The sequence below is a fragment of the Pogona vitticeps genome, chromosome 1 (assembly GCF_051106095.1).
Source record: "Pogona vitticeps strain Pit_001003342236 chromosome 1, PviZW2.1, whole genome shotgun sequence".
Lineage (NCBI taxonomy): Eukaryota > Metazoa > Chordata > Lepidosauria > Squamata > Agamidae > Pogona > Pogona vitticeps.
Genome location: NC_135783.1, coordinates 14,659,397 through 14,684,556, shown reverse-complemented (window position 1 = coordinate 14,684,556; position 25,160 = coordinate 14,659,397). Strand labels below are relative to the sequence as shown.

The window sequence follows — 25,160 nt, the reverse complement described above, 5'->3', positions numbered from 1 at the left end:
CTTTAAAGTCAGTGCTGGCTTGACATCACAAAACACTGAACACCCAGCTACAAATCCAGTATGGTTTTCACATAGCACGAGGTGTGGCTGCCCTTTATCTTTATGAATTAAGGCCACAAGCCATTTTATCATGAATGCTTGTCCATGACTCTCCTGTTTCTATAGTTCCAGCTAGGTGGTGAATACAGATTTATGGAGGCTTAAGGAAAGCGGCAGAGCCATTGCCTAAGAGCCACTTTCCTTGCTTTCTTGGATTGCCAGTTACACAGGTTAGAGTGCGGGCCAGTTGTCATCTTCTATAGTGGACCAATGAAGCTCACACTCCAACCACTAATCTACAGCAGCTTTGACCACTTGTGATAATGTGGGGGTGATTTATGGAATCTTCAACATTACAGTGGTGACTAGTTGTGGAACAACACTGCCCAGTTGGGTGCTTGGGAACAGTAGTCTTTCAACTGATGAGTATTTTTTCCGCTGGTGTAGCAGCTTATACGATTCAGCTATCATTGTGCAGAGGATCAGTTTTACCAAGAAATGTACATTGCCAGCTTATTGTCTCCCCATTTCCTACCCCTCCAGTGCACTACGGCAGAGAATGAAGAACTGAGCAGCATTGGAGCAGAAGCTTATGCTTCAAACAACTGGAATAAATGTTTAATAATGTGCTGCTTGTTAGGCAGAGGCAGGGCTTTCGGGCAAGGAATAATAGTATTTCTGCATGAGGAATGTGACGGAGTCAAGGGGAGGGAATGTCTTTATAAAATAATACTACAACGGAATTGCCTCTGGGGGCCTGGGAAATGGAAGGAATTATGAAAAGAGGATTTTGGGATTTTTTTTTTGGAAATGTATTCCCAAACATGGCAATCAACAGTCATTGGATGGAAAATGGATTGCTTATCTAAGGATGAATTTTCATAAAGCAACACAGTTCTATATAGCTTTATGTCTTGATAAACACTGGCAACATCTGTGAGCCATTCAGTTGAACAGTAGCAGATCAGCTACCCAGAATGGTTCACCAAGACTCAGTACCTCCCTGCTTTGCTTGGGAATTTAATAGCAGGACACTGACTGGCAAGCACTCCATAAACTGACTTCATTGGGTTGTGCTTGACAAGTGGCTTAGAAGATGTAAGAACGACTCCAAAGAAGCTTTTAGTTCAGAAGACTTCAAGAGTAGCTTCGGACCTGGTTTTCTGTACTGTGGGAGATGTTAGTGATCTGGGAGTGGAGGAACTCTCTTCAGTTCCATTGTTATGGACAAATTGTTACCTAGTGAAGTAACTGCTCACTGGAACTCACAAGGCTCTGCAGGGTTGGGAGACTAATTAAGATGGTTGGCTCCAGGAGGCAGATGGATCCAAATAGTTTCCTGATGGCTCTTGGGTAGAGTCGGGGTTTTTTTCCACCTCAGCAGGTAATTCTGTCAAAGCACTGTTTGACCTCTGGAATGGTGAAATGGCCAGGGCCATTGATACTGACACTCATAAGTGTCCCCTTTCATGAAATAGAGTAAACTGACATCCTGGTTTACCAGCGAGTTGATGGTCGGTATTTTTCCCATATCTAGAATAGTGGATTGGCAGACAAATAATCTCACCCCATATACAATATCTTTTCCTAGGCATTTAGAAATTGGGATATGGGGATTTTGGTAAAATGTAAAATGCATTTAGACATAGAGTAGTATAGGCATCCTTCAGTCTTGAGAGACTATGGTAACATGCTCTGAATCGAGGAGTGTCCTCTCCAGAGCATGAAGCCCAGGTAAGGTAATATGGAGGATAGGCTGTTACCCAAGCAGCAGATCCCCCCTCTCCACATTGTTGAAATGGTCCAATGGAAAGGCAAGAGCCAATACAACTGGTTCCAGCAACGTCGCAGGAGTTGGCAGACATAGAGTGAAGTAGGTATAATTCATAGATTCACTAGATAAAAGATAGAGGACTAATGAATTACCACATCTCTTTGAGAATTCAGGTTAGAATAGATTTGGACTTTGCATGACTAATAGGGAATTCTGGATAGATGAATGGGAAGGATCCTGCTCACTCACAGATAATATAGTGAATGAAACACTGAGACATGGATTTGAAGGTGGCCAGACCTGAAAAATCGTTCATCCTTGCATCTCTGTCTTCCCCTTATAATATACGGTGGCACATTTCATATTGCACTTTGCTTTTTTTGTGGTTCTTGCTGATCCCCTGTTGGAAAAGCACCCCTGCGAAAGGCGCTGCCAAAAGGCAACCACATACTGCAAGTCCCAAATAAAAATTAAAGAGAAAAGCCAACGTACGTTGCCATGACATCTGTCTTGCCATCTGCTATATCTCCCATAAACAAACATAACCCATCCGGCGATTATCCTGATGTTTATACTTTTGGCATAATCAACCAAGGCTTGCAGTGACAAAATAGTAAGCACCGAAGGCTGCCGGTTCTAAGAAGATTAATGGTTTAACTTGTCAATGTATATGGGGTCATAACGACGTCTCCCTCTGGAATACCAGGACTTGAAAAGTTAACTCACGAAAGTTGTAGTTAGAGTCACAGACATCCTTATTATGTTTGCAATTTGTGTGTGTGTGTGTGTGTGTGGTTTTTTTAAAAAAACTTTCCCACTTCTTAAAAGTTACTTTTTTTAAAAAAATCCAATACCAGTCAGAGGCTCTTAGTAAAACACACACTACTCCAGTCCACCACATTGCCAGCTCTACAGCCACAACAGAGCATGAAGCACAGCCTGGGCAAGCCATTAAACCATGAAATTTTCCTCCTCTAATGCTGTACCCATGTGACTGTAACTAAAGCATTCTGTTGCACCACAAAAAGAATAAACAGTTACCACTGTAATGTATAATGTTTACATTAATATGTAATGTACAGTAGTTAGCTGTACAGCTTTTATATTGGAAGAAGGATTTATTTATTTATTTGTTTGTTTGTTTGTTTGTTTATTTATTTATTTATTTATTTATTTATTTATTTATTTATTTATTTATTTATTTATTTATTTATTTCATATGCTAACTTGTACCCTGAATTGAGAGCCAACGTGGCTTTGAGGACAATTCAAAACAATAGCAGATTAAAATATATTAAAATGATGGACAGTAAAATAGAGTTAAATTCAATTATATGATTGAAATGTGATTAAAATTAAAATTCTTTAAAATAAATTACATTATTTCCAATCTCTGGCTAAATATCCTTTCTACTTATACGACTATTTTGTTCCATGTTTTCTCCTAAAAGATGGTCCAGTTACATGTAATTACATTGAAAGGTTTTGCCTAAGCAGTCATGGTGGCCTCAGCTAACATGATGCAGGAAATAATCCACTTATATTTGGATCTTGTGATTTAAAACTACATAACAAAGATTGAGCCAATACCAGCAATCTTATATGATAACTGAAATAACAAGTTTATTATCAGTATTTGCATGAATACTGATTGGTAAAATAAAACACAGAGAAGTAACGTTACTGATCTTCCCTCTGTCCAGCAGGAACAAAAAAACTTGTAATAGTTGACTCCTTTAAAAGAGGGGGTATTTGCCTTGATGTATTGTGATGCTCTTTCCCATTAAGGAAAAGAAAAATATTTATTCACAAATAGTTAATCATCCAGAATAGGTAAAACCTCCCTACTGGCTTCTTCCATTTAGAATAATTGCTAGAGACAGCTTTTAATATCCAAAATTATGTTGCTTAATATAGTAAAGTACAACTAGAGTTAAAGGTAAAGGTAAAGGTTCCCCTTGACAATTTTTGTCCAGTTGTGTTTGACTCTAGGGGGCGGTGCTCATCCCCGTTTCCAAGCCATAGAGCCAGCGTTTTGTCCGAAAATAATCTTCCGTGGTCACATGGCCAGTGCGACTTAGACACGGAACGCTGTTACCTTCCCACCAAGGTGGTCCCTATTTATCTACTTGCATTTGCATGCTTTCGAACCGCTAGGTTGGCGGGAGCTGGGACAAGCGACGGGAGCTCACTCCGTTGTGTGGTGGATTCGATCTTATGACTGCTTGGTCTTCTGACCTTGCAGCACAGAGGCTTCTGCGCATTAGCCCACAGTGCCACCACGCAGCGCCACCACAACTAGAGTTAGGTCACAGTATATGTGAAGATTTGGTGAGTCAATTCATTTGTAAGTTCCACTGATATAATGCGCCTACTGTGCTAAACCATAAGATTTCAGCCTGTGTCATAAAAATGTTATGTGTAACTTTCCCTAACAGCCAAGTAAAAGGATGACAATGCTATCCATACACGAGCACAGGAGCTTCAGAAACCCAAAAGATGTGCTTCTTTCTGTGCAACATGTGTAAATATTCATTACATATATATTTATTATTTTGAATTCTCACATGAGAAATGAGAAAATTTCCCAAAATGTATGTGTGCAGTGAGCTGCTGAAAGGCAGTGGACTTTCTTTCCTTCACTCTATGAGAAAAGTACAACATTTTCATGAAAATCACCAAAATTTTATAAAAAGCACATTGGACAATGTGGCAACTGATGTCCTGTTGCCTAAACTAATGAAACGAATAGCATGGATTAACTTAGGTGTGTGTTTCTGATTAATCAACTGATCCATGGTGTTATGCTGAAAATGTGGGTCTGTGTCAATTAGCTTCAAAAAGGAAAAAAAATGAATTTTTTTTCCACAAATTGCAAACGCTACAACACACACAAAAATACATCCATATCTCAGACTTCTGCCAGAGCTGAGATCTTTTAAGAGGGCTATAGAATCCTCAAGGAAATGCCCATGTGTCAATACAACAACAACAATAATAAATAACGACATGTTCTCGAGCCAGCTCCAATTTATGGTAGTCTTTTCCTGGGTTTTATTGCAACAGAATATTTAGAAGTGGTTTATCATTCCCCTCTTCTGGGGCGCCTGGGAACTGCGCAGCTCACACAAGGCCACAGACGTTGACCCTTGTCTTACAAGCGAATTCGCTTGCATTCCCTTGCAAGCAAGCCAGCCAGCCAGCAAGCAGACAGACAAGAACTGCCCACTGAGGAGCGTATCTTGGGAGAGAAGCTTTGTCAAGAAAGTAAGTGCTGGCGCTGCTCGTGTGCATGCGCTTGCCTGTCCTCTCTCCTCTCTCATCAGGCAAGAAGTGAGGGAGAAGGCACTTTGGAAAAGTGCCACTTGAACCAAACCAAAAGGATCCAAAGCAGAAGGGCCTCTGGTGGTGTGGGACTCTGAGCCGATTCACATTTCCGATTCCATCATGTGATTAATTTGTGTGTGTGTGTGTGTGTGTGTGTGTGTGTGTGTGTGTGTGTGTGTGTGTGTGTGTGTGTGTGTGTGTGTGTCAGCTCACCCCAAACCTGCTACTTTCCTGTGTAGTCAGGCTTGCATCGAACTTAGCCCTGCCTAAAATGTAACCCCTGGCCTATAATTATTGAGAAATAATTATAGATCTCAGTCCTTACACCACTCTCAGATTTGTCACTCACACCAACTTCGTTTTCCTTTCTACCACCCTTGAAAGCCTCTTTCTTAGCTGAAGCGAACATCTCTCTCTCCTACTTTTCTTTTAATTGCATAGAACAGCTACAAGAATGTAGTGACTGCGGGTGAACCAGAAGGTTTTATCAGCAGCTGCACATGGATCGTAGCAGAAATAACTTGGTGTGGTAAGATGTTTGTACTGTGCTTTTGGGACTCCAAAAACTGTAATCATATTAATGCGTGACCCTTTGGGATGCAACTATTACTGGAAGGAGGAGGAGAAATGCTTGGAGTGCATTCCTTCCCCCTAGATAGGGAACCCCTAGGGCAGCGTAAAATATTTCGCAAGCCGAACAAATGCACACGCCATGCACGCAGAGATGCTTCTGTACCACAAATTGCCCGATAACATTGTGAGTACATCATATGAGCATCAGTCCCAGCAGATGGGGGCTGGGGTTGTTTAGAAGATTAAATTGAGGGAAATGCCTCAGCGATACAATAGCTGAGTAGAAAATACAAAGATCACAAACTAGGAAAGATATTATTTTTTTGGTATTCCAGTGATAATTCAAGGAGATCTTGTTGGAGAATGTGTTATTAAATTAGCACAGAGGATGCTATTTTCCTTTTGTTTCACTTATGCTTTGCAGATTAATAATAATAATAATAATAATAATAATAATAATAATAATAATAATAATAATAATAATAATAATAATAATAATAATAATAATAATAATAATAATAATAATAATAATAATAATTCAAAGACTATATTTTCCTTCTCTGCTCTCTTTCACTTTTTCTCTCTCTGCCCCCTCCCTTCTTTAGGGGGGGAAAATGAACTCCTTTTTGTAATAGCACGATTTTGCCACAGGGTGGTACACCATGCAAATTTAACTGAAGATTTCTGTAATTCATCTGCCAGTTTGCTTCATGCCCCTACTGCCAGCCACAATCTACCAGCAACACCACAATCTGGAGACATGAAAACAACTGGATCTCTGCCAAAGGCTGGCATCTCCTAAAAGGAGAAATAGAGAGTCTCCTTACCCCTGATGTATTGTCATTTTATAGCAACCCAAATAAATGGAGGGGCTCAGTCTTAACTGTGCTGTGTTGAAAGGTTGGGATTTCAGAAGAAAACAGACTGTAGAAAGGACTCCTAATTTGGCATAGAAAATATTTATGAAGCAACACAAACAAAATAACCACTGAATCAGTGGCCAAATTCCTCCCCTCTGCCCAAAGAATATGAAAGACAATCTTGACCTCTACCTATCCCCGTCATTAAAAAATAATAATGTGTGGCTAATCAATTTTATCAATTTATACTGTTTTAGCTACCTTTAAATGTTTTAATGGCTTCCATCTATTTTAAATATTACATGTATGTATCCTATTGGGTCAGAGACTGCAATTAAAGATTGATTGATTGATTGATTGATTGATTGATTGATTGATTGATTGATTGATTGATTGATTGATTGATTGATTGATTGATTGATTGATTGGACTTATATACCGCCCCATAGCGCTACAAGCACTCTCCGGGCGGTTTACAATTTAATTATACAGGCTACACATTGCCCCCCCAGCAAGCTGGGTACTCATTTTACCGACCTCGGAAGGATGGAAGGCTGAGTCAACCTTGAGCCGGCTACCTGGGATTTGAACCCCAGGTCGTGAGCACAGTTTTAGCTGCAGTACAGCGTTTTAACCACTGCGCCACGAGGCTCAAGCAGAATAGTTTTTCATCATATTAAAATTTGGAGCAGTGCTACCTAATTCATTCTTAAAGGAGAAGTGTGGCCCCTACAGACAAAACACATTTTTAATCAGCTGAAGCCAATGTCCATGATAGATGTTGTTGGTAGAACTTAGGATTTCAAAGTAAAAAAATTCTATTGTTTTCCATTTATTTGTTGTTGTTGAAATCCTCTATTGTAATTTACACTCACAGAAGGATAATGGTATCATCATCATCATCAGGGACAGATTTTTAGTAATGAAAAACATCCTCTTTTCTCCCACGGCTTATATGGCTTGCAAGGAATCCATTTCACGAGGTGGAAACCATGGGAGATAAGGAGAAAAATTTTAATTACTGAAAATTGCCACTCATGGATGATGCTACTGTCAGGGGAGATTTTTGGTAACCACAGTCTTCCTCCCCCCTCCCCAAAATCCTGTGGCTCTCATAACATGCCCACGATGAAACGAATTGCTCATGAATCGAACAAGTTGCAGGAGAGAAAGGGAATGTTTTTAATTACCAAAACCTCACCCTGCTGATGACATTATTAGCTTTCTGCATGCCTAACTGATGCAAAAGGATTTGGGCCATGAGCTTTTTGGTTATATTTGAATTCGTTGTTGTTTAAAGAGGAGTGGTTGATGTTAAAAAGGAGTGGTGAAAGGGGATAGGACTTTCCCAGAAATTGAAAAGGGTACAAAATGTTAAAAAATGTGCAACTAATCTGAGGATTGCACCTCAGAGCATTAAAACATTTTGAGCAATACATAGAGTTTAAGTGATCATGACTGCTTAGCTATTGAAAAAACAAAAATAAAAAAGCATCAGTACTGAGCTAAAAGTCCCACCCCATTTCTGCAACTCCTTTCATAGAATGAGATGCTGGGACACATTTTTTTGCTCCACTTTTTGAGTATGAGAGAAATTCTATTTTTCAAAATTCAGTAGCACTTTGGAAGAATTCCTCCTGCTTTTTTCACATTTGGAACGATAGGGCATTGCAACCTTGAACACAGGCGCCATAAAACTGTAGCCCTGCAAATGTTTATATTTGTTCGAATCGAAATAATATCCGTACACTGTAAACGTTTATATTTGCAGTGTACAGATATTATTTTGACTCCAACAATGTGCAGTACGTCTAAGATGCTACTTTAGCTGGCAAGAACATAAAACATAAACTTGCTAATATTCTTCTCTTTGGGATCATTAACAACATGCAATAATATAATATAAGCATTATTTTATTAGAAACACACCAATTAACCTTCCTAAAATAAAACATAATTTTGAAATGCGATCTTTACTCCCCATAAGAACCCAAGTGCTTTTTAATCACCTTTTCTTAATATAAAATTAAATAAGTGCATCAGTAAGTCTGCTTTTCAAGCTCACCTTTCTAGCTAAAGGGAATATTCATTAGCATTTTGAAATTAACTTGCTCCTTGTGATAAACATATTCCCTTATGAACCAGGATTCGTTTTAAGCTGTCAGAGGCTGACAATAGAAGGCTCCTCCTCTTTCGTCTTCAATTCATGGAACTCAAAGATGATTTGCACTGTTGCTACAAGTCGGTGGGAACTGACGAGGCCATGTCAAGGCCAGGTCAAAGCATCATTAGGTTTCTTGCTATGTATCTATCAAGTCATGTGTATCTTCTAAGCCTGCATCCATGTATATGTTCCTTTTCCCATCTCTAAGGAATTTAAGAAGCTACTTTATTTTGACTCAAATCTTTGGTCCATCTAAGCTCTGTATTATTCCACCCAGCCTCTTTACGCTTCTGTCTGGCTGTGTTCACTAGCCACTATCTGCCTTCCCTCCTTTCTGCATGTTTTGTGTGTGTGTGTGTGTGATTTTTCAACTCATACACAGTGCCATTTTGTCAACTTCTGCGATGTCGCTGAAACCAGTTGTATTGGCTCTTGGACTATTTCAGGGACGTGGAGAGGGGGGATTTGCTGTTTGGGTAACAGCCTATCCTCCATATTATTTTACCCAGGCTTCGTGCCCTGGAGAAGACACTCCAGCTTCACGTACAGCGTGAAAACACTAGACACTGTTCCAAGTCCTCTATACAGAGCACGTTACCATAGTCTCTTGAGACTGAAGGATGCCTATGACACGGTGAATGTACATATTGCTCTTATTACCTAATGTGTCTCTCCTCTGTTTTTGAACACATTTTCTATATTCATAATGTAAACATGTGTTTTCAGTAGGATCCCAGAACATTGCACCTGGTGTGTATGTGTGTGCTGAGCATTTGTGCCATCCTGTTTATTACACAAGTGCATGTTACATGCATTAGGATTTGTTCAAAGGAAAATGGTCGTGCAGTTTTCAGGCCTCTGATATTTATGGAGCAGAATAAGAAAGCAGAGCCCTGAGATGCTAGAAGGTCAAAAGGTCACACACATGCAAACACACACACACACACACCCCATTACATTTTTAACAATTAATGTAAGATCTATTTTCTGATTCACCCTCCTCCTTCCACTTTTAGTTTATATTTGCAAATGAATTGCTTATACAATGTATACATGGATTTTACTGGATTCTATAAAATCCCCCACTTCTCAGCAGTGGTCCCTCTAATTTTCCAGAGAGCTGTACTGAGGCTCCATCCCTTGTGCATGGGATTCCTGTTGTAAGCAGAAGCAAATGGGTGGCAACACTGGCTTGGCTACACATGCGCTACGCAGCCCTGCACCCTATTTCACCCACATCAATTAGAGCAGGGGTAGCCCGAGTTGGACCGGGCTGACAGATCTCCTCCCCACCCGGCACGGACTCCACCCAGCCCCTTTGCGGATGCACATATGCCCCCGCATGAGCACGTGAGAGTGCCTGCTGAGCACCCCCACCCTCTGTGCATGTGTGTGCACCCACACAAGTGCCTCCCCCTACCCTCTGCATAAGTGCGCACCCACACAAGCACCCGCGCCCACCTTTGCACATGCACGAGAGAGCAGGGAGTGCCCCACCTTCTCCACCCAGTCCGTGATATTAAAAAGATTGGGGACCACTGGATTAGAGCGGTGGTCCTCAACCTTTTTCCAACCATGGACTGGTTGGGGGTGTGTGGCATACCTGCAGGGGGGGTGCTCACTTGCATGCATGTGCATGTCACACTCATAAGGGGTGCTCACATGCATGCACACGGCGTGCTTGCAGGGGGTGAAACCTGCTCCTGCGCATGACAGCGGTCGCAGGGGGGCTAGGAGATCTGTGTCCACGGCCCAGTCTTGGATAGGCTGTGGACCACTGCCAGGTCACGGACTGGGGGTTAGGGACCTCTGGCTTAGAGGGAACATTGTTTATAGCAGTGGTTCCCAACCTTGGGCCTCTAGATGTTCTTGCACTTCAACTAGTTCTTGAACATCTTCAACTAGATGTTCTTGGAGTTCAACTGGCTGGGAAATCCTGGCCAGCAGGCTTCTGGGAGCTGTACTCTAAGAACATCTGGAGGCCCAAGGTTGGGGACCACTGGCTTATTTATTTATTTATTTATTTATTTATTTTATTTATATCCCGCCTATCTAGTCGCGAAGGACTACTCTAGGCGGCTTACAACAGGAAAAAAATACTATAAAAATAAAACAACAAATTACAAAACAGGTAAAAATAAAAAACAATAAAAGATAAAAAAATCAATAGGACAAACTGATGGAATCCATTCTACCCTCTCAGGATTTTTACCATTTTATTCACTCATCACTCTGCTAACCCATTAAGGTAAGTTGCCGTCCTCCCCAATATCTGTCATCAGGCAAACAGCAACCTTTTCAGGCAGCCTTTTAAGCAATGTGTGGGGAATCTCAGCAGTGCTATCTTTATTAAATTTAGAGATTTTAAAATGTTTCTAAACATGTTTTCAAAATTGGTTTCTTATCGTCCTTTTGATATTGATAAACCTTTAATTGTTTTAGTACAGTTTTTAAATGGAATTTTTTTAAAATCTGCATTTATTGTACGTCTAGTTTTAATTGTCCGTCTCTTTGTTTATTCATTCATTTATATGTTTATCCCATCCCATTAGTGGTAGAGCCACTACTCAGGTTGAGAAACAAATCAGAATAATTTACAAACAACCCCAGTAGCAACCGCATACTCAATAAACCTGAGACGTAATAACAAAAAAAAAACCTAGTTAAAAAAATATAGACTAAAAATATTTAAAATATTAAATACAATAAAGGTGGCAAAAACAGGAAGGGAAAAGCCCCATCAAATGGCCAGATTCCTCTGAGGGCTGGTGAGAAAAGTCAGGTGTTCACTATCTCCTGAAACCAAGAAGGGAAGGGGGCTAATCTTACCTCAGGTGGGAACCATTGTTCCGCCCTCTCTTGGGTTACCTATGGGGATAAAGGCAATAAATCAATGTCCAAAACAAGCTGGCATACCTCGTTCACACGACCTGCCAAGGTATCCTGTGCCAGAACAATCGCAGACGTATCTGTTCCAACCGTCTCTACACACCCCGTTGTTTTTACATGGGTTGCTCAAGCAGGGCTTCGCTGTTTCTCTGGAACATGAGGGTTTCACCCCAGAAGTGCTCTGGATTTCTGCCATTTGGCGAATATCTTTGCTTTGGCCGTCGATAAAGAGGTCCCGAATGCAGCCCACATAACCGTAATTTAGAAGTGCTGTCCAGACCTCCGTTGGAAAGACCAGGCCGGCTTTATTTTCTGGCAAACCGCCAAGATACAAATCATCATCTAAATCCAAGATTTCACTTTCCCCGGGTGCTGTGTAGGGGGTTCGCATTGTGTTGACAGAAATAGTACCTGTTTAGAAAACAAAAGAAAAGGATTTTCATTTTTGGGTTCATGCAGATTGACAGCTATCTTGGCTGATTTCTTTTACCCGTTTATCATTTGTGTTTGTATCCTATTGGCTGGTCAAGAACCATGGCCTCCAAAATGTCTTTTAATTGTAAGAGAGCAAGCAACTGCAACAAAAATCTTTCAACAGTTAGGAGCACTTGTAATGTTGATGAACCAAGAGAAGGGAAAAATTACACTAAGTGGGTATTTTCTGCCCCCACTGGAGTTCCAGCATATTCAGTACTAGCAGCAGGTTTAGCACTATGGTTTGGATGAGGGATACTGTAATCATAAATTAGGGGGATGTGGTGGCACTGTGGGTTAAACCCTAGAAGCCTCTGTACTGCAAGTTCCGAAGACCAGCAATTGTAAAATCGAATCCACACGACGGAGTGAGCTCCCGTCACTTGTCCCAGCTCCTGCCAACCTAGCAGTTCAAAAGCATATAAATGCAAGTAGATAAATAGGTACCGCCACGGTGGGAAGGTAACAGCATTCAGTGTTTAATCACCACGGAAACTGTCTTCGGACAAGCGCTAGCTCTACGGCTTGAAAATGGGATGAGCACCGCCCCATAGAGTCGGACAAGACTAGACTAAAAATGCCAAGGGGAACCTTTTAATCATAAATGGTCCATTTCTGAGTCCAATTCACAGTGCTGGTTATAAAGCCCCATTCTGCTTGGGTCCAAGTTATCCAACAGACTGTATCTCCAGATAAAACCTTTCTTGGGTCTTAAGATCTTCTGAGGGGAGGCCCTTCTCTTGGCCACATCACAGAGAGAAACTGAGAGAGGGCCTTCTCAGTGGCTGCTCCCATATTATGGAATGTTTTCATTTGTGAGACTAGGCTGGTCTCCTTTGTCCTCTGTTTTCAGTGACAACTACAACATTTGTATTCTGACAGGCTTTTAATAATTACTTTCTATTTTTAATGTAACTGATTGCCCTGTGCTTGCTGCTATCATACACTTTTTTAATGCTTTAAAAATGTCTTTTACTCTTTTTGTTTTATATGATCATGATGTGAGCTTAATCCCTTACAGGACATCTGATGAGGAACACCCGTCTACTAAAGTACCATCCAGGTCTTCACACTCAATGAAGCATCACTCAAAACAGAGTCTTGTTGACCTGACAAGTGCTCAGGATGATCGTATGGTTGCTTAGCCCTGGAAAGCAAAGGCAATCCTTTAAAAGTCTTTGGTTGCTTAACAGTGCAGTGCATAAGTATACTCCTAGATAGCATAAGAAGGGTGGGGAAAAACATACTTTGCAACAGTGGTTTGAAATGGATATCTAGAAAGTGCCATTCCGAGCGAGAGTGTGATTACTCTAAACCTCTAATTATATACTCCAAAGACAGCCATGTGCCTTTTTCTTCCCCCTGTAATTTCTAGTGCTTACACTGGAACTCTGACTTCAATTCAAAATCTCAATGACTCCTTAGCCCTTAAATGCTGGCTTAGCTGTGGAGAACTGCTGATACAATCTGGTTTACACTGCCAGGCACAACTGGAGTTTGACAAGAAGAATACATTCCCTCTCTGATTCCAGTGTGTAAGGATGATTTTTTCCGAAAGGGGTGAATGGCAGTTAGGCCAGGGAAACCTTTGGAAGCTTATTTTATGAATATGCTGAAGAGATGAACAAAAGATTCAATGACACAACAGCCTTGCGACACAATGATTATTAACCCGGCATGTTGCAAAACCCAAGGGGAGCAACTATCTTTTGTAGTGTGCTTTGGTAGGATTTCTAGCTGTGAAGTTGGCAATACAGTAACAGCGGAATGGACAAACATTTCAAATGGATAAGTGCTAATAAGCCTCCTCGATAATCTTTGTTATCTCAGGAATTAAGTTTTAAGATGTACACTTATAAAAACTTAGACCTAGCAATAGCCACAAGGGGGGAGGGAAGGAGGGATACCAGCAAGTCTATCTTCATCAGGATTCTCCCCTGTCACCTGTAGTAGCTCTTACACCAGGAAGCAATGAACATCAACTGGACAATAAAAACCACAATGGCAGTTGAAGAAGATTAAGAGGAAAGACTGAAAGAACTGGGCGTATTTAGCCTTGAAAAAAGAAGCCTGAGGGCAGATATGACAGCACTTTTGAAATACTTGAAAGAGAGTAATACAGAAGAGGGGCAGGATCTGTTCTTGATCGTCCCAGAGTGCAGGCCATGTAATACAGTGGTACCTTGAGTTGCTAACTTCATTCATTCCAGATGATGGTTGTAACTCAAGTTGGTTGCAACTCAAAGCACCAATGAAAAGCAATTAATCCATTCTAGCTGGTTTTTTGGTTGTATCTCAAGGCGCTGATTGTATCTCAAAGGTTAATCCATTCACTACCACTAAGAGGAGACTTTTTTTTTAACCTAAGTGGATCTCTAAGGTTAAAAAAAAAAAAAAGGACAGGAAAGGAGGGAGGGAGCAAGAAAGCGCCGGTTGCAAGTCAAAGCAAAATGTTGTCACCGGAGCTGGTTGTAACTCAAATTGGTTGCAAGTCAAGACAGTTGTAAGTCGAGGCACCACTGTAATGGGCTCACGCTACAGGAACTCAGATTTAGACTGATTATCAGGAAAAACCTCTTAACTGTTAGAGCAGCATGACAATGGAACCAATTACCTCGGGAAATGGTGAGTGCTCCAACAACTAGAGGCATTCAAGAGAAAACTGAATAGTCAATTGTCAGATACAGTTTCATTTGGACTGCTGAACTTAGCAGGGGGTTGGACTTGATGGCCTTATAGGCCCTTTCCAATTCAATTATTCTATGATTCTATTATTCTAAGAAGGCAATATAAAGATGTCAACAAGGAGCCAAAAATTTCAAGAGCATGCATTATTGAGTTGAAGCAGGCAAACAAAACAACCATCACCTTGAAATGGACTAAAAATCTTTCAAATAAATAAGGCATTTATACCGTGTGCCATCAGTTTTTAATTTGAGAAAGGGAATAGGTGGGAAGGGAGAGAGAGAGAGAGAGAGAGAGAGAGAGAGAGAGAGAGAGAGAGAGAGAGAGAACAGCTTGAACACCCACACTTCTCTCTGTGTTTACTCCCTTTAGCATATTAAACTTTGATACAAAACTGTTTTAACTGTTATTTGGTAAACAGAGTGATAATGGCATTAATGGAAGGAAGCTCACCAATGGGTGAACCTTCCTTCTGTCCCAACTGCATCCTTCTATTCCCTCCCAGATCCTTTCCATTAGATCCAACTAACATTACGAACTACATTTTGGCGAGTTGCAATGAATGGGAGAATTGCCGGAACTGGAAATGTTCTTCAAGCAGTTCCAGATTTTGATACCATTTTGAACAGTTTCCTCCCTCAGAACATCTTAGATACAGTACCACCATGATATAACACCCTTGAAGCTAATGGGACCAAATGCAGAAGGTCTTTGTCTCATGCCTCTGGTAAGAGCTGATATGGATGTGTGAGGCAGAGGATAAGACTACCCTTCCAACTCCAGGTTCGTGTGTGTATGTGTGTGCATGGAAATCAACAATCTGAAGAGGGGTGGCTGCAACATATTGTATATGAAGATTCTCAACACAACCCGGACCTCTGGTTTTTCAGGTTTTTTTTTCTGGTTTATCAGGGTCCCCAACTGTGTCTGTGAAGAGAGAGTCTTCACCTGATGGAAATGGCCTTTTCTTTGGATTGGCAGTCTCCAGATGCAGAAAACAACTGCAGAAGAGAAAGGTCCAGGCCTCTCTCCCTAGTCACACATTCAGACTGACTCTTTTATGAAAGCCTGAATAGGGCCATGGTTTGAGCCTCGAAATTCTACATACTGTGTGTGAGACAATGTGGGGCCATGCCATCACCAGAGGAGCCCCAAGAGCAAGAGACTGTGAATCTCATAACCTTTGGTGGTTTAAGACACTACACACCATGAAGAAAAATGCCCAAACTCCAGGAAGCAATATAGGCTTCCTCTCCATCCCTGAGAACACCAGGATAAAGGCCCAGGATAAGCTCAAGATGGAAGCGTCCTCACATGTAGGCATTTCCTTACAATTAAATGGTAATCCTGAGAGCAACCTCAGGTTATATGGCCCAAATATGAGCCACATGTTCTGGAAGAGATCCTAGAAGCAACAAAAGCTGGTCTACTAATGTTCCTCACCTCTCCCGCACAATTCTACCCCAACTAGTGGTGGTAACTATGTGTAATTAAGGACAGAAAAATTAAATATTTCCCCCCCCATAAACAGCTGATGAGCAAATTAAAAAAAAACCCAGCAATAGCATTACAAGGCAACATCACTCTGAATTCCAAGCCCCTGTTGTTCTGAAATGAAATGCATTCCTTTTTTTATTTCCTATTCAAGTTGGCCTTTTACAAAGCAGGTGACTTAGCATCTTGCCTTCAGCATTCCTTGAGGGTTATTGAAGGAGAACTTGACAGCAAAATTGTGTATGCCCACGTGGAAGGAATACTGAAATACATGCTCATGTACTGCTCTACTCCTTCTATAGAGATCCACAATATATACTATATTATTAGTTTCTATCTGCAGTGGCCATCTGATTTCATTGTATCATCTTTCCTTGAGGACTTAAATAAGATGGCACAATATGCATTTTCTTTAGAAGCAGCTGTAAAAAGGACGTCTAATATGGTGCTTGAATTTTAAAATCTACTCCCTCTAATAATAATAACTTAATTTTACCAAGTAATATCTTTATATTTGACAAAACTGATACACTTTCCCCTGGATTCATGGTAGGAACTACTTCACTGTAGATACTGTTGCTCTTTAGTTGTGTCCGACTCTTCATGACCTCATGGACCAGAGCACGGCAGGCCCTCCTGTCTTCCACTGCCCCCCTGGAGTTGGGTCAAATACATGTTGGTCGCTTCGCTGACACTGTCCATCCATCTTGTCCTCTGCCGTCCCCTTCTCCTCTTGCCCTTATACTTTCCCAACATCAGGGTCTTTTCCAGGGAGTCTTCTCTGGTTACCATTGTAGATAACCTACATTAACCTTTTTTTACTGTAGGTTTTCTGCAAACCGCAGCGAAACCACTTGAAATGCACATCTGTTGCAAGCAGCACTTCTGCATGTGTTTCAAGCAACAGGATGGTAACGGCAGCTGAGGAGCACGTTGGCAACAGCAACAGTGCCAGCAGAGTCTCTATGGACATTAAAGATGCCAACGTGGCTGCTACCATGTTCCTGACCACAGTTATCTGGCTGTCGGACAAACAAGCCCAGCTGACCACAGAGGAAGCCCTACTGTTGTTTAAAATGGTATACATTGGATGGCATTTCAAACTGCAGTACAGCTCTTATTGCTATCTGAAGGACTAAGAGTTGCTTCACAACTTTCCAAGTATGCAATTCCTGTTGTTGTTTGGATTTGGTTCATGACATAATTATGCAAAAAACAACTTGCACCGTAGAGAGCTGGGTATTCATTTTACAGCTCTCAGAAGGATGGAAGGCTAAGTCAACCTTGAGGGGGATACGTGGACTTGTCAGGAATGAGCTCTAGGTCATGGGCAGAGACTTGACAGCAGCACTGCCATTTAACCATTGACACGGGGAAGTGGATGCAGCCCAAGACAATGTTTCTATATTTTGCTGCCTATTTTAAAAATAAAGTTCAGGAAAATTAACTTTTTACAAGTGTCGGAAGAGGTAGCTGTGTTAGTCTGTGCTAGCATATCAGGCAAAACAACAACAACACAAAAATAAAAATAAAGGAGATAAAAACTTTGTTGCTCCTTGAAGACTAACTGCTATATTTTAATGAAAGCTTCTCTGGACAAGTCCACTTCTTCAGATGTAGTCCCACTGTCATTTATGAGGAAGTGGACTTATGAATGTTAGTATTTTAACTTTATTTAGTTATGTTTTGTAACTGATACATTCTGAAGTTGATGGCATTTTTTTCCAGCTTTTTGGTATGAATTTGTATTCTACATCATGTGTTGCTTAAAAAGGCATACGCCTGAAAGAAACTTGACTTCTCCTGACTTTCTACTTCTGCTCTAAGAATGCCCAGTTATACTAACTGTCACCAGTTCCTCTGTGATCAAAATTTACCATGCTTAGTTCTGCCATCTATAAATTTGGCTGGAAAAGATCAAACTCCAGAACAGGAGAAAGGATACCCCTTGTGTTTATCATGTGTAGTATTATGAATGTCTAAAAGATCTGGGAAGAGGGAAATGGTAAGGGGGCAGTTGGTGTTGGCATGGAGGGATAAACCAACATGCTTGCTGACCTAGAATCAAAGAGTTGAGGAAATAAAGAAATCATCTTTGGGCATGCTACAGCTGTTTCTTATCTCTGGGCACCATTCTGTAGTGGATTTACAGGCTAGCTAGAGATACATAAGAGTAAAACGTTGCAAAATACAGAAGGCATAGCTCAGCAGAAAACAGATTGGTTTTTCATAAAAAGGGTTCAGGAAACTCCAGTTTGTTTGGCACAAACAATCAGCACAGTTCTCATCGATGTAGTTTGAAAAGGAGCAATAAATCCCATAAAGACGCCCATATTTGCCAGTTTTGTTGCAAATGCATACAGAAGAATTCAGACATAACACTAACAAGTTTAGTGTTCCATAGAGAAGCCTCGGGTTTGTATGTTTCCTCCTATCATGTTCTTCTTTAATGCAGCCACAAACGGGAGAGAGAAAACATCTGCTTTGGTTTTCATTTAACTGCAATTTGTTATTGCACTCAAACCAGGAGAAATCATGGCTAATGCCAATGATCTTTTATCCAAAAAAGTCAAAATCAAATGATGAGTTTTAATCCTCAGTAAGATAAACTGTTCCCTGGAAAAGACCCTGATGTTGGGAAAGAGTGAGGGCAAGAGGAGAAGGGGACGACGGAGGATGAGATGGTTGGACAGGGTCACTGAAGCGACCAACATGAATTTGACCCAACTCCGGGAGGCAGTGGAAGACAGGAGGGTCTGGCGTGCTCTGGTCCATGGGGTCACGAAGAGTCGGACACGACTAAACGACTAAACAACAACAACAAATATAAACTGTATTTTGCAGTTCTGATTAAATGGGAAATTGTGGTTAATTTCTTAAGGAAACTGATACTTCTGTGATACTGTGTTGTTGTCATCAGGAGAGGCCTTTGTCTTGATGCTGACATCTCCACAGGTGTGTTTGGTGAAGATATGGGAGAGGGCCTGGTGTCCCCTCCCATAGGAGGCTAGGTTGGCCCCACCTTTACTGTCTTTCCACAAGCAGGCAAAGACCTTTCTCTTCAAGCAAGGTTTCCCTGTGTGAATGGCTGCCAAGTGGGGTTTTTTAAAAGTGGATTGCTATATCTTACTGCACTGAGGGTATTTGGGTGCTGCTTATGGGTTTTTGTTTTTGTTTTTTTAGTATTCATACTCGTTAACTTAAGTATTATATCTTAATTGTTGTAAGTTGCCTTGGGTCCTTTTTAAGGAGAAAGGTGGGTTAAAAACATTTTAAATGAAAATGAATGAGTGAGTGAGTGAGTGAGTGAGTGAGTGAGTGAGTGAGTGAGTGAGTGAGTGAGTGAGTGAGTGAGTGAGTGACTGAGTGAGTAAGCAAGCAAGCAAGCAAGCAACTACTCAGAGCCACAACAGAGAAGGTAATGGGGGAATGGAAGGAATTTATGCACATTGCAGCACTGGAGCAAGCCTAAGAGTGCTGCAGTACCTTAAAGTTTATGAGCTGTGGCACACGAAAACCTGCACTACAGTGTGTGTGTCAGTCTTTAAAGGTGTCATAAGATTCTTAATACCTTATCATAGCTTTTGGTTTAAAGCCATCAAACCCTTTTTGGTTTATAGAGAGTTGTTGGTTAGTAGTTAAGTCGTGTCCGACTCTTCGTGACCCCATGGACCAGACCACGCCAGGCCCTCCTGTCTTCCACTGCCTCCCGGAGTTGGGTCAAATTCATGTTGGTTGCTTCGCAGACACCATCCAGCCATCTCATCCTCTGTCGTCCCCTTCTCCTCTTGCCCTCACACTTTCCCAACATCAAGGTCTTTTCCAGGGAGCCTTCTCTTCTCATGAGATGGCCAAAGCATTGGAACCTCAGCTTCAGGGTCTATCCTTCCAGTGAGCACTCGGGGTTGATTTCCTTCAAAATGGACACACACACACACACACACACACACACACACACACACACACACACAGACACACACACACACACACACACACACACACACACACACACACACACACACACACACACACACACACACACACACACACACACACACACACACACTTTCTAGGAGCCTCACTTTGCTTATATTTGTAGTGTAGTCTTCATAGTGTTATTGTGGTGTTTAGTCACCAGATGTCACTGGATTTAATTCAACTAAAAGAATTTAGGGTTGCTGGCCTCTTGTTGTTCATGAGAAGGAACATTTCTCTATCTATAGTTTCCTAACTCGTGTCTTCTATAAGTTAGGGGAGGAAAATCTCTGTTTCTGTGCCTAATATGGATTCTTAAGGCTCAGCAAAGACCCTGCATTTCTTTCCCCATCACAGCCCCTGTTCTCAGCAAAGACCTTTCCCTTAGAGCTGGACATAGAATACTCAATATTTCTCTGATGAGAGACTGAAAATAGCATTGGGATTTCTCTATATGTGCAGGGAATAGCAGGAATTCCATCCTCCACTCTCACTGGATGTGTCCAGCATCTGGAAAAGTCCTAGTGTCAAGAAAGACACAACTGAAGACTTTCACTCCCATCCTATTTCATCCTCACCCATTGCTTTCCCTTTCTTTCTATTCACCCCATGGGGCTCCTTCTCCTCCTCCTTTTTTAAATATATATATCAACAGGGGAAAATCATACTGTTATTGCTAAACCATCCCATGGAACCTTCACATATTAAATTCCAGTAAAACCACAATATCTCAAGATGCAGACTAACTATGCTGTAGAGTAGTTACAACACAACTACACATTCCAATTTATTGTTAGAAGAATCTTGGCTTGGGAGCCTGCTATCCTTGTCAAAAGAAATATTTTAACACAGAGTAACATATTTTTCTAACTAATCAGTTTTGGATTTATGATCTATGCCAAATAAATTGAAACTGAGGCCAAAACTAGGCGTTACAACAGATGCATTGAGAACAGCAACCTCCTCTTCCTTTTCCTCTTGTCATTACTGCGGAGTTATGTTCAAAGCCTTCCTCGCTCAACTCCCTTGCATAGGCTTATGCTTTACTACTCTTCTCTTCCCTTCCCCACCATGTTACCAGAATGGATATGCATGTTTATAAAACATGGCAAAAGCATAATATTGATGCTATCATATCATGTATCTACCTGCTATGTTGCCTTTAATCATGTTTGCCCTATTTAGTGATGTAACAAGTACTTCGTAAGGTCTTTGATCCCAGCAATTTTTAACATTTTGCCCTGACAAGGAATCTCAAGAAAACTAGGAGGCTACCCAGAACTGCTGTGGAGAGAAATCCGATTCCTGAGCAATCCTCTCTTCTTGCCAAGTTCCTGTGCCAGATTTCAGTTCAGTAGTCCTGCATGGCTTGTGCCTGAAGTATTATCCTCTGCAGGATTTTCCCACCCCTTGGTTGTGCTTGTCAACTGCAGGCTCTTAAACGGGTCAATTTCAAGTAGTTGTGTTATTAAATCTGGCATGGGATGGGACACAACCATTTGAAATGAATTAATCCCTTATTAATCAGGAAATGGAACAGCAGCAAGAGGAGCAGTGTCAGCCTGCAGAGAATATCCGGAGGACCCCTGGAACAATCTGTACATCAAGTGTCCCCTACCAAACTTCAGAGGAGACACGTTGTGGTGGTTGGGGACTGGTTTCCCAGAGGAACACAAGCCACAATCTGCAGGCCTGACAAGATGAATGGTGAGGTGTGCTGTCTCTCCCTGGAGCCAAAATTCGTGATGTAACAGAGAGACTGACAAGGCTCATTGAGCCCACTGACTCTTACCCCTTCCTTTTGGTTCATGTGGGAACCAGTGACACTGCAAGGCATAGCTTTCAGGACTAAAAAATTCTAGAAAGCAAATAATTTTAAAAATTCTAGAGCAGATAATTAAATAGACAGTTTGTTATTACTTAGAAAGCAATGCTGTCTTCACTAAAAGTCAACACGGGTTTCTCAAAAACAAGTCATGCCAGACTAATATGATTTCTTTTTTTGATAGAGTTATAGTTTGATAGATGAAGGGTACACTGTGGATGTAGCATATCTTGATTTCAGTAAGGCCTTTGACTAAGTTCCCCATGATATGCTTGCAAGGAAGCTAGTAAAATGTGGGCCAGACAGTGCTACTGTTTGGTGGATTTGTAATTGGTTGACTGACCGAACCCAAGGGGTGGTCACCAAAGGCTTCTCTTCATCCTGGAAAGAGGTAACTAGTGGGGTGCCTTAAGGTTTTGTTCTCGGCCCTGTGCTATTCAATATCTTTATCAATGACTTAGATGAATGAATACAGAGTTTGCTGATTAAATTTGCAGGTAATACCAAATTTGGAGGGGTTGCTACTTCACCAGAGGACAGAATTAAAATTGAAAATGACCTTGACAGATTAGAGTCCTGGGCCAAAACTAACAAATTGAATTTCAACAGGGAGAAATGTAAGGTCCTACAGCTAGGGAGAAAAAATGAACTGCAGAAGACACCTGGCTAGACAATAGTACCTGTGAAAGGGATCTAGGAGTCTTGGTAGACCACAAACTGACATGAGTCAGCAGTGTGATGCAGCTGCCAAGAAAGCCAGTGCAATTCTTGGTTGTATCAATGGGGAAAAAAAGACATAAAATCCTATGGAAAGTTATTGGCAAGAAAAGCATTTGTGTGTGTGCTGTATGTATGTATGTAATATATAAATAAGTAAAAATATATATTCCTTAATGTGCTTAATAATTAAAATGGGCACATTGCACTTTGATTTTCTCTCTCTCTTTCACTCTCTCTCTCTCTCTCTGCATAGTACATGCATCTGTTCTATTCCCACATACTTGAGGAGAAAAAAGTTATTTGCAAATGCTTACTACTGTTTGCAAATGCTTGATTTTATGCTTGTTTTCTCACTTTATATTATATTGCCAATTGTTCAGGAACATTATTATTTTGGAAGATATGCTCCTTGCAATAGCTGTAAAAAAAAAACCCTTTGACTTCCTCTTCTGCCCTATGATGTTGTGCTGGTAACTTGAGTTTTTAAATGCTATGCCAGTGGAGCACAATCTGTGGCAGATTCTACTAACTGGTAGAATCTAAGCAGTAGGACTTCTAGTGCTTGGACTGTATAATGCCTGTCTGGGCACCAGCCTAACTAAGTGCAGTTATGCTTGTCACCAGAAGACTAGCCACAGCCAATATGAACAAAGTGATAGTATCGGCTCTGCAGCAGCAGAGGGGCAAACACCCTTGAACGTATTCAATGAAATTACAAGCAAAACATTTGTTGATATAAAATCAAATGTAAGAGGGTGAGTTTTTCTTTCAACACCTACCAGATCGTCCGTCTCTCTGAAAGTCTACATGGTACCATTCTCCATCATTCACTTTCTTCTGTAAAGCTTTTATTTTAATCGTACCAGATCCCATGTCCAGTAGCAGGTAGAGATGGCCATCAAGCATCTCAATAGCAAAGAAGTCAACTTTGACCATTTGCGGGTGTTTGGCATCTTTCTGATGGCGTGGTTTGCCGTGGCTGAAAAGTATTAACCCATTGGGCTCAGTTGTGCGGAAGTCAAATGATATTGAGCCTGTTTTCTTGGCATTCCACTTTGGCAAAGAAATAAAAGATTCTGGTGTTTCAAATGTAATTGGGTCTAAGGTTGCTACATTTTCACATTTAAATGCTACAACACCATGGATCTTCATCTTAGGATCTCCTTGTTTAGCAAGTCGAGACAATTCTAGCCGCACATCGTTGTTCTTATACACCACCTGCAAGAAAAGCATTGCAATTAGAATGATGGGACTTAATTATACAAAGGTAATTTAATATTAGCTTTGTGCATGCATACTTTCTACATTTCTCTTTATTATATTCCCCCCCCCCCGAATATATAGATGCCTATATACACAACATCTTGACATGAGAATTTTACCAGGAACAAACAGCATAACGAAGACGAGAAATTAGTTTAGAACTTACTGGAGGGAAACAACATGAAAAATCTCACATTGTAAAGACCAGCAGCATACTACATCAGTTTTGCAAAAACAGTAAAATGTGAAGCACCACAGCAATGTTTAGAAAAGTGCTAAAAATAACTGCTCCAAGACTGATATGATGGCTGGACATAGTCATTTCCAGTTTACTGTATGTATTCAGGACTGTTGCCTTAATTGGTTTATGAACATGGATCTGTACAACGGTCTAGCAGAGTTTCAACAGACACCTAAAGGACATTTTTCCATAGATAAGAGAAGAGAAGAATGGAGTCAAGTTTTGTGGTGGCTTGCTCTTAAGGTGACAATGCACAACTAATTCACCCTGTCTGTATATCATCCATCAGGCTTGCTAGTGAACACCATCAAGTCAGGATGGGGACCACTATTTGGGGATACTGTAATGGCAAAGTATTTGAACACATGTTTTAAAGTGGAAGGTCCTCTCTGGAGATATCAACTCTGGGCTTTTCCAAGTCAACTCTGAACAAAAGGAATAATGGAAACATGTCTCTTTTTAAAACTAACATTTGCAGAAATCCCGGGCCAATATGGCCGCGTCCTCACATGTCCTCCACTTGTCCATCTAAAATAAATCAAGTTGGCCAGGAGAACCTAATGTTTCCAATTTCCAAGCTATTGCCAGTTAGACAGACAAGCAGAGCAAAACCCTAGAGGAATACCATGTCTGGGTGGAAAAAAAAAACAGGCAAGAGGGTTCCAGTGCTGTACCTGGTCTGTTTGTGCCCAGCCACATGATAAAGCCAAATTGAATTACACTGGTGCTTCACTAGACGATTGCCTTGCAGGACGAAAAACCCACAAGACGATTGTTTTTTTGCGATCACTATGGTGCTTCGCAAGACTTTTTTTTTTTTGGAACCCGATGCTTTGCAAGACTTTTTGTTTTAGATC

General features: G+C 41.0%; 1 protein-coding gene and 1 long non-coding RNA gene across 51 annotated transcripts in view; one reads left to right on the top strand and one right to left on the bottom strand.

Annotated features, from left to right (window-relative positions):
• Positions 1-25,160, bottom strand: part of NRXN1 (neurexin 1) — a 1,165,889-nt gene that overhangs the window by 643,082 nt on the left and 497,647 nt on the right. For all 50 annotated transcript variants that reach the window (XM_078382536.1, XM_078382566.1, XM_078382658.1 and 47 more), the window contains 2 exons: positions 23,579-24,017; positions 11,654-12,037 (listed from right to left, as the gene is read on the bottom strand). In XM_078382536.1, coding sequence (XP_078238662.1) covers positions 11,654-12,037; positions 23,579-24,017 — 823 coding nt within the window. The remainder of the gene's footprint in view (positions 1-11,653; positions 12,038-23,578; positions 24,018-25,160) is intronic.
• On the top strand, positions 5,032-7,223 carry LOC144585130 (uncharacterized). The gene is made up of 3 exons (XR_013539638.1): positions 5,032-5,080; positions 5,582-5,669; positions 6,319-7,223. It is a non-coding gene; the product is annotated as an uncharacterized LOC144585130 (long non-coding RNA).